This window comes from Siphateles boraxobius, unplaced genomic scaffold (genome assembly GCF_051911475.1).
Source record: "Siphateles boraxobius isolate OS27281-9 unplaced genomic scaffold, OSU_SipBor_1 25, whole genome shotgun sequence".
NCBI classification, from domain to species: Eukaryota; Metazoa; Chordata; class Actinopteri; order Cypriniformes; family Leuciscidae; genus Siphateles; species Siphateles boraxobius.
The window spans coordinates 20,032,078-20,041,928 of NW_027508866.1; the positions used below are offsets into that span (position 1 = coordinate 20,032,078).

General features: G+C 37.0%; 2 protein-coding genes across 2 annotated transcripts in view; both read right to left on the reverse strand.

The window, feature by feature from the left end:
- The window catches only part of LOC143750170 (chondroitin sulfate proteoglycan 4-like), a 445,241-nt gene that overhangs the window by 143,395 nt on the left and 291,995 nt on the right, over positions 1–9,851 (reverse strand). The window lies entirely within an intron of this gene.
- golph3b (golgi phosphoprotein 3b) lies at positions 1,650–8,142 on the reverse strand. The gene is made up of 4 exons (XM_077243046.1): positions 7,717–8,142; positions 7,187–7,318; positions 6,997–7,111; positions 1,650–3,556 (listed from the first exon to the last, which is right to left on the reverse strand). The coding sequence occupies exons 1-4, from the start codon at positions 7,927–7,929 to the stop codon at positions 3,132–3,134; spliced, it is 885 nt and encodes a 294-aa protein (XP_077099161.1). The 5' UTR covers positions 7,930–8,142; the 3' UTR covers positions 1,650–3,131.

Here is a 9,851-nt window from a genome sequence, read left to right on the forward strand (position 1 = left end):
TGAGTTATTGATCACATTTCCCCCCAGTGTACTTCATAGTAATGAAATTGTGTTTTCCTCTTTTGTGCAGTATTAAACAATACACCAACACTTTTATGTGTTCTCAAGTAAGTGGCTGAAGCATGTGCAGTAAGTGGACTTTTTCTAATGTTACATCAAAAGGGAAGAAAGTAGCTACAACACTTTGTAATGCACTTCATTGTGTGCCCTTGTCCTGGCTAGAGCTGCACTGGAACTGGTCTGGGGTTCGGGTCAGGGAATGGGGTCATAAAACACCTGTCTCCAAGCAGGATCCTGTTGTAATCACCTGTTTAATGGAAAAAGTCAGTTCTGTTAGGATAAGCATACGTGTATGTAATACAGTGAGCTTGATATTTATATTTTTCCTTACCACGTTCAAATAATGTGCATAAATCTCTGAAAATTCTTGAGTCATGCACAGATCCTGGCCATATTTGTGATATGGAACATAGTCACACACTAAGAGATTTTAGTCAGTCAACTGCCTTTTTAAAATTTGATATAATACTAATCTGGATAAGAATCGCAATAGTAACTTGCCTGCACTGTTATTAAAGCCCGACTCCGACGAGTCGAACATTTATGCGTTTCCAACAAATTAATGATGTAAACGACATCCTCACGAGTCATGAGAAAAATGATATCTCTCAAAAAGTAGCCTACACTATCGCGCTGCGCTAAAAGACTTCCGGTATCAGCTCCGCTTAAAAAGCCGCGATCTAATCCTGTTAACATGTAATAACCGTCCAGGATGAGCGTCGAAGAACCAAACAATCCAAGATCATGCCAAATCGCCAAAAATCAAATCCAGCTAAGTGAGTTAGCGACGTACGAAGAACAGGCCCCAGTTCATTTAAACAAATTAATATAAATAGCCATTAATTCGTAAAAATGTAAAACCAATTGCGATGAGATTGTGTTGGTGACTTGTATGAACCATTTTAAAAGTGAATCAAAAATATGCAGTGCAACCTAAAGTCTGCTTACGAACAAACGTCTCTAATGACCCGGCCATTTATAGTGAATCAAGAACATATAGCATGACCAGGTATGCGTTTCCTGTAGACAACTTTGGTCGCAGGTTCCAATGGTACCAACACAATTCAACAGAACTTGAGACCATAATTGGCTAACAATGCTTTAGGGAAACTCACCCGATTTTTCTTTTTTTTAGTGCGATTTTTCAGTGAATCAAAACATTGAGCACAACCAGTGTTCGAGTTAATTTGATTCCTGAAAGACTGACTCAAATAAAGCAGTTCTTTGGGGGAAAAAAGTTATTGGTTTAAGTAAGTAAAAGTAAAACTGATCCAACACCATTAGATCGGTTTCTGAATCAACATTCATTTATCCTACTGAACTGGTTGAACTTGTTCAATCTTGTCTGAACTGCAAGATGTGTTTGGAGGAAAAAGCACACTGCGGTGCTTTACCTTCTAGCGTAAGCATTCATGAGGTTATGGTCTCCTTGTGTGCTCTGGTATGTATCATCATGGCATGATCATTCCCTGTACATGTTCATGTACAATAAACCAGATATCATTTGACTGCATCATTACACCAGAGCCATACAGTCACAGCACTAAAACTAAGTGTGTACATCACTTAAAGAACGAGGGCAGCTAATATTCATATCCCTTTCAGGCACTTAAAGAGATTCCTTTATTATATGATAAAAAGCAGATGTACAAATCAGGGCATCCATTTCACACCATCTCTATTTTTTACAGCTCATTACGTATTTTTTACTAACAGAAAATAAACATGTCAAACACCTGCTTCTTTCACGGGAAGGGCATATCCATACCCCGTTCATTACCAGTCCTTTTCAGGACAGAAGAAACCAAAAACATGACAACTGACTCCGGCAAATATTATGCAAACAGCTAAAGGAAGGAACAAATTAAAAATGATTAAAAACATAGTATAAAAATTGGAAATATAGCAAGAGGAGATATTATGACATGAATGAAACCATATATATGAGACGAGACAGCTACATCAATGCAGTGATCACTATGGACAGGCCTCGGGAATAAAAGCCTTCCTTGATGTCGGGGCTCTGCTAGTGTTTGACTGGCATTTGCATGAAATGGATGAAAGTTATGAGGCAACTTAAACCCAGATGTTTGACTTGGGATCTATGTGAGCTCAATGCTTCCATGACCTGTTTGTGGTGTATTACAGTACAAAACTCATCGTAAAATTGAATTAATATAGCTGTAAATCTTGGGCTGAATAGATGAACTGGATTTCCTGATCAGCTAAACAAAAAGGCCATGAGTAAAAGAACAATCACCATCAGGTTTTAGTCACTTTATACACAGGCTGATGAGAATCGCCAGCAAATTGTCTTTGAATTTAAACCACTAATATTAGCACACATTTGAACATTTTATTCTTCGAGCATTCAGAAAGAGTGGATTTCTCGAAAGAAGACTTGCAAGGAAAAAGGGTCATATTATCTTCAAAGCACCAGAGAAAAACTGATGCTTGCATTGCAGTCTTTTTAAATGTGAAATGGTTTATTTTCTGTTAATTCAAGACCCAATTCAGGTATCAGAAGCTCACGGCTCATTTCCTGCTGAATATGGAAAAGCAACTGAAAAGGACCTTTTCATGAAACCATGACAAGGATCATCAAGCCCGTGTATTCGGAAGTAGTGGCTCCTTATTCAAAGATACATGGATATTGAGATTACTGTAGAATTTTACCAGGATCTGGATTAGGATTAGAGTCACGGCCTAGTTTAGTACAGGGAAACAGACCCTTTACAAAACACTTCCTTCAATGCGCTCCTTTTCGTTCTTACATGAACTTTATGATCTAAGTGCATGAACTACAAGAAGCCTCACAGTGAATTGCAATCATGTAGCAACTATTGGCCATTAGACGTAGACAGGGCAACACCTTTGTGAAGGTCTGAGTCAGATCTGTGACAATGAGAAAAAGCCATCCCTTTCCAAGTGTCATCATCATCTCCTTCAAAAATTGTATTTCCATCAACACCATCACCAATATCAGTCCGAATCAACCAAGCTTGGGGCCAGTGATCTGAGTCCAATGCCATGAGCACAACTTTGAGTCCCTTTCTCTCTACTCTGGAGGTTCATTTGGTGAAAGCGGCCACTACCGCCCACAGCAGCTCGTTGGCGCCCGACTTGGCAGCCTCGGCCTCCGGCTCGAGATCCAGGAGCAGCCGCACCCTCTTCATGGCCAGATCGTACTGGTCGTCCAGCAGTGGAGCGAAGGCGTTCTCTAGAACATCAGAGGAATGTGCCAGGAACAGCAGAGCCAGCAGACGCTTATCCATCCGTTGGGGCTCGTTGACCCATTTCTCCAGGACGGCCTCCTGGACTTTGCGCACCAGTCGCTGTTTGATGTTGTTGTTGGTGAGCGGGTGGGTGGTCATGTCGAAAAGCAGGAAGTTTTGCTTCTCCGTTGTGAGGACGCCCTTCTCCACCAAGTTCTTAGCCAAACGCTCTCGGACATTTCGCAACTGGTAGTGCAGCTTCAACGGGTTCCAAGTTTCACCTAAAGAATGTAAAAAGGCCTTTGAAAAAACTAAACATGGAATGATCCATTTCTAGTACTTTTTGATGTTTTAGCATATTTGTATCAACAAAGCTTAACATGACATCTAAAATAGCCCACTATATCAAAATAACTAATCTTTTATTTTGGATGGTGCCACAAATACCTCTTATTTTTTTCACACCTCCAATCATTGGGCTTCATTCTGTTATGCAACACCCACTTTTGATGATCCAATTAATTCCCAGCAGATAAAATCAACAGAAAAAAGTACTGCCCTTAGGGATGCTCATAATTAACCGGTTAACCGACATTAAGAATCTTTAGATAAATACTATCAGTTTAGCGGTTTAAAAGCAATTTATCAAGATATTTTGAAAACATTTGCTGCATGGTTAAAAAACTCTACACATAAAATTGAACTTTTGAGAGAATAAAGAAACCAAAAAAGTGAGATTTTTTAAAATTACATTAATGCAAAATACCTGTACTGTATTTTGTACGGTTTACAAATATTAAAAATACTATAAACATAGATATAGGCTATTTTAGTTTCCCTCACTCCATATTAAATCCTTTAAATTGAACGGTATTTAGAACAGAACAAAAATGAACAATAAAAGTAGCTATAAACATCCAGCCAAAATGTATTAATTAAAAGCGAAACAGAAACCGACATTGGGCTCTTATAGCCAGAACAAATCCAGATGTTTCCAAATTATTGTAATGTATTTGGATGATAAACTTTTATTTATTATGTAAACAAAGCTTTGTACTTTGTACATGCTTCACATGTGCAGAAATGAAATGTTTGGCAACCAAACTGAGCGTGTGTAACTTGTTATATGTTTGGTTTGACTGTATATTTTATTTTGATTATGAACAGGCTGTGATGTCAAGTTAGTAAGAGCTGACGTGTTATGTGTGTGCGCGTGAGGTGCCGGCGCGATCACTTAAATGGTTTCAACAATTCAAGCGGAAACAACTTAAACAGCGGAAACAACTTAAACCCCCTTTATGATAATGCAGATAAGAGGAAGACATCATTAGAAACTGTTTACACGTATTTCTGTACACTCACAATAAAAACAAAACATTGTGCTTTTGTAAATTAAAGAAAACAAAGGATGCGCTTTGTGCAGTCACAAAAAATGAACCGAGACTCATCATATAGGCTCCTACTTGCCACAGTTTTTTTATTTTATTTTGTTAATCTGTTAATATTTAAGTGAAATCTATTTTGCATATTTATTCCTTTTATAAATATGCTTTTATTCTGTTTTACTCTTTTCATAGAACCGTTGCAGGTGCATGATGCAACGACGAATCCTCATGTTCTGTTGTTTATTCTGCTATTTGCACATGTAAAACTAAACCCTGGAAAACAAATTTTGTTATTTTTAATGGGTCACATACACTTAACCATCCTAATTAAATGTAATTTTAAAAAACGAGTTTCGGTTGTCGGTTTAGGGAAAAAAAACTAAATGACTATCCCTAACCGCACTTTTTTTATTCTATTTCATGAAATGAATCAGATCACATAAGTAACACACTGACTTTAAGGCAAAAATAAAAAATTATGCCATTTACATGTCGTTCCAAAAGTTTATGAAGAATATTTCAACTTTTTTGATAAAACAACAAAAGTCAGAGGGGATTGAAATAACACTGAATCCCACTGACTTTCATTTTATGAAAAACAAACGAACAAACAAACAAAACAAATTAAACATTTAAAAAGATATCTTTGTGTTTCACAGATGAAAGCAAGTCATACAGGTTTGGAACTGTGAATTTACCCCCTCTAATAAGTAACTAGAGTAACATACTTGTACATGCGATTGGGGTGGGAGATATTGACAAAAATGAATATCCCGATATTTGTTTTCAATATCTCGATATCGATATTCAGACGATATTTTTGCAATCCTTCAAAGAAATGTGTGCAAACTGGCAAAGAAGGTCCAGTTGGTCTTTTGACTTGCTGCATTTGACCTATTATTGTATAGAATTACTAGTACATAAAGATATGAGACATTATTGATTTAAGAGACTTTTTAAAATAATAAAATATTTATTGTTCTTTTATATTTTTAATAGGGGTGTAACGGTTCACAAAATTCACGGTTCTGTTTGATACGATACAGTGGTCTCACGGTTCGGTACGTTTTCGATACAGCAAAAATAAAGAAATGCCATAGAAATTTCCTATTTATTAACAGAAAATTATTTTTAAATAAGTGTGAGTTTTCCTACATCTTGAAACTTTTAGTTTTATAAATGGGGGTAATCTTTGAAGGATGAACAAATAATGTTTAAAAATAACATTTAAATAACATTTGAGTTTTGAAGTGCTGGAAAAAGATGTGTGACGTACTTGAAAGCATTTTAATATTTCTGCCAAACTTCCATGGTTACAAGTTAGTGTTACTACATTAAATCCATGGTGAATGATCTGTGGACTTAAAACCTAACTAGTTCATTCATGGAACAATGTTTCTCCTGGTTTCCACATCAGCGCTGTTTGATCCGTTAATAACGGAGAAATTGTAATGCTTCTCACTAGATTTCGCAGCGATGATATTACTTAAGTGGCGAATTCAAATGCTTTGTTTACTGGATCTCTTATGTAGTAACGGTGTCGCTTAATCAAGATCGGCTCGCGCTGCACTGACATTCGTCCAAACTGATAAACGGCCCGTGAAGCACAAAATAATGAGTTTCGTTCCGCTTTCATTACATTTGCCATTATGTTGCGCAACGTTGTGGTGTTCGCTCCAGCGTGGATTTTGGTCGGCAGGAAAAATGGTCCAACCACCGGAATGGTTCGGTTTGTAATGCGTACGGAACCGATCTCTTGGGAAAATGAATTCCATCTTTTGGACTCATTATACAACGCAATTTTCTAATGATGCAATCACGAAGCTCGCCACTTGAGGACACCACAGACATTTAAGAAAAAACTTTTTAACTTCAGATCATTTTTCCACAAACAACGCATATTTTGCCTTTTCTGGCAGCTATTTTATTAATCGTACATCGGCTTTACTCTTTACGATTTTGGATTGTTGCTTCAACCTAAGAAACGTCAAAACACACAGGTAAGAACTTCGTAGTTATTGCAAATTAGTAGCAGCTTACTCTCATGCAATTGAGGAACGATCGTGATTTTGTACAAAAAATAAAATAAAACACAGTCAAACAAACCCCTACAGTATTAAAATCGCTACATATAATTGTTTAGAAGGTTATAGTGTGCATTATTTGTTTTCTCTTTAACTTCCTTCAGCTCTTTTCATGTTTGGGGGGTCGGCTTGTACAAATTAGGAAATATTCGATATCCCAATTTTGCATATCGTCCAGACAACAATTTGGATATTATCGTCTAAACAATATATCGCCCACCTCTACATGCGTCAAATATATTCACAACTCACCACTTAACAACTCAACCCAGCTCTGGACGGTCTCTGGAGGTTGAGTCTCTTTAATATGTTTCAATGCCTCATCCAGCAACATGTCTCCAGTGGGGGCATCAGATTTACACAAAACCTGATGAACAATCAAGTAGAAAGAGTCAAGATGAAGTGTAAATAGCATAAAAAACACACAAAAACACACACACACCTTTCTGGACAGAAGGCTTTTCCTCCTCATTCCAGATGCCTCCAGTTGCAGGCGTCCTCTTATGGCCAGCTCAATAAGCATACACCCTCTCAGACCAGATGATATGCAATCATTCCAAAATGACGTGTAACCCTGAGCAAGACAGAAGTTATTAAATTATTATTCTAAGAACAAAATCGGCAGATATCACATGAAAATACATAAATGGTCCGGACGGCATTCATTTTATATGACATCAACAAGAATCGTCTATCATGTTGCAACGTTATGTGCATGGGAAGATTGTTATACAGAGTTACATAATTCACATTTACGACAGAACACTTTAGAGACCTATGCTTTCTAGCTATATTTGAATCGAAAAGCACGACTGGGACCCTCCTAACAGGCTAAATAGTTGAGGTCTCCAGGAACAGCTGTACTTAAGACACTTAATCGGTGTCGTTTAACAGGATTTATCTAGTCATCATGTTAACTAGCCGCTTCCTGGCGACCATTTGACTAACAAAGCCAAATAAGTCACGTCGAACCTCTCGATCCTTCAGTCCGAGCAGTAACACCTCTTCCATCAAAGTCAGCCGTGTTTCTTTGGAGTCTCCCTTGTCTTCTTCCTCCTCCTCTCCGCGGCGGGACTCGTCCTCATCCTCTCCGGGGATTTTCTCCTTATCCGCGGCGGCGGCGTTACGCGAGGCCTCGGTGCGTCTCTGCACCAGGCCCGAGCTTCTCTGCGTTAGCGAAGTCATTGTTTAGCAGAAGCCTAAAAACACCAGTGTGTTTAACAGTCTTTTAATTATACATCCGACAAGTAATGTCTATATTCACGCTGTTCCGTGCCCCTATAACTGTTTCATTGATATACTTTCTGTTGACGTGGATGTTTACATGCATCCGGGACGTTCCACCTCTTCCACTCTTATTTCCTTATTCAATATGGCGGACGTTGATGACGCAATGACGCATGTAGTGTGACGTCTGCGTGAACGTTAGCGCGAAGACGCTCGCTGATCTTATTTATGTGGGTGACAAGAAATTCATATTTATAGATGACACTTTTTTAAAGGGAACATTATAAAATAGTTTTCACTGTGTTATGACAAAATAAATTAATAAATTATCAGTGTTCCGACTATCATGGAACCCATTTTTGTATTGCCACCCCTGATAGGCTTAATGAAATCAATGAAATCTTAGTTTTAAGTCACGAATTCAGATAAACACAGAATGTTCCCTTAACGTTAACACAACTCTCCTTTATGGTTATTTTTGGGAAACAAAATAATAACATTCTAGGGACGTTAGTTAGGCCTATACAACCTTAAATAGGCCTAACCAACGTTCTCTGTTAATTTTAGGATTCATTTTCATAACCATAATTTAACATTGAAAGTTGCATGTGTTTCTTTCTTTTTGTGTGACAACCTAATACACATGATAATTTTAGGCTACACACCTATGATCAGATAAATATGTAAAACAAACTTTATTTTAATTTATTAATTTATATCTATTCCAGTATGGAACCAGGATAAAATTCAGCAAACAAATAAATCTTTATCTAGCCTATTGGTAACCAGGAAAGGTAATTCAAACCATCTGGGGAGCCTTATGAAATGTTTAAAGGCCCACTGAAGTGCCTTGACACCAGCAGCATTTTTCATGTTGAACTAATTCCACTGAAACAGGAAGACAAGGCAGGACATATCGTACAGCTCCTCCCCTTTTTTAAAATACCAATTAGTGTTTTGTTTATATCACAGCTCGACCAGAGCCGTTGAGCTCGGTAAAGCCGCAGTTTCCTATTCCCTATAGTGTGCCATTCACTAAAAAACAATAAATGTGTGATGCAGCTTCAGGTCTATTTATAATATATAGGGGGCGGGACGCTTTAGATTCTAGAGCGCATTTGATTTGACAGAATATCTGATGAGAAGCTGAAGTGCAGAGTGATGTCATCAAAATCATTGATCCATATTGGCGGAAGTGAGAGACTGTACATTTTTAACACTTATGTCTTCTAAATGTTTTAATTGTTTTGGAGCACACTACTTATAGATAACAGTAAGACTAACATATTTATTACTAAAAAAACTTCAATTTTTATTTCATGGGGACTTTAAGAAGTGAAATTTGGAAATACAAATTTAATGCTTAAAACACTGCTAATATTATTACATATTTGCTATTATAAACATATTTGTAAGATATGAATATAACTTCAATAGTCAAATCGTTCTATTCAAATCTATCATCAGTTTTCTTTAATATGTACTATTGTATATCGTTCAATAGCCTTACAACCTTTTTACCCACAGGTTGTAAGGCTATTGAACGATAGTAGAGGAAGGAGGGTTGAGGTTTGAGCAGATGTTACATTTTAATTTTATTTTACTTATTTATTGATTGGTGCTGAGAGAGTGCAAAGGCACTTTGCATTTCATTGTTGTGGTACTGTACTAATATGCATATGACAATAAACTTGAACTAACTAACTAACTAACTAACTAACTAACTAACTAACTAACTAACTAACTAACTAACTAACTAACTATTAACTAACTTCAATAGTCAAATCATTCTATTCAAATCTATCATCAGTTTTCTTTAATATGTCAATATTTAAGTTATAAAACCCATGAAATATAATTACGATGCAAGCAATTATCCT

What these genes read in the sequence shown, in the direction of transcription:
- golph3b (XM_077243046.1), bottom strand. Translation starts at nt 7,929, where the DNA reads ATGACTTCGCTAACGCAGAGAAGCTCGGGCCTGGTGCAGAGACGCACC. An exon ending in TCGGACTGAAGGATCGAGAG is followed by an intron (nt 7,319 to 7,716) that starts GTTCGACGTGAC and finishes TGTCTTGCTCAG; the next exon opens with GGTTACACGTCATTTTGGAA. An exon ending in AAAGCCTTCTGTCCAGAAAG is followed by an intron (nt 7,112 to 7,186) that starts GTGTGTGTGTGT and finishes ATTGTTCATCAG; the next exon opens with GTTTTGTGTAAATCTGATGC.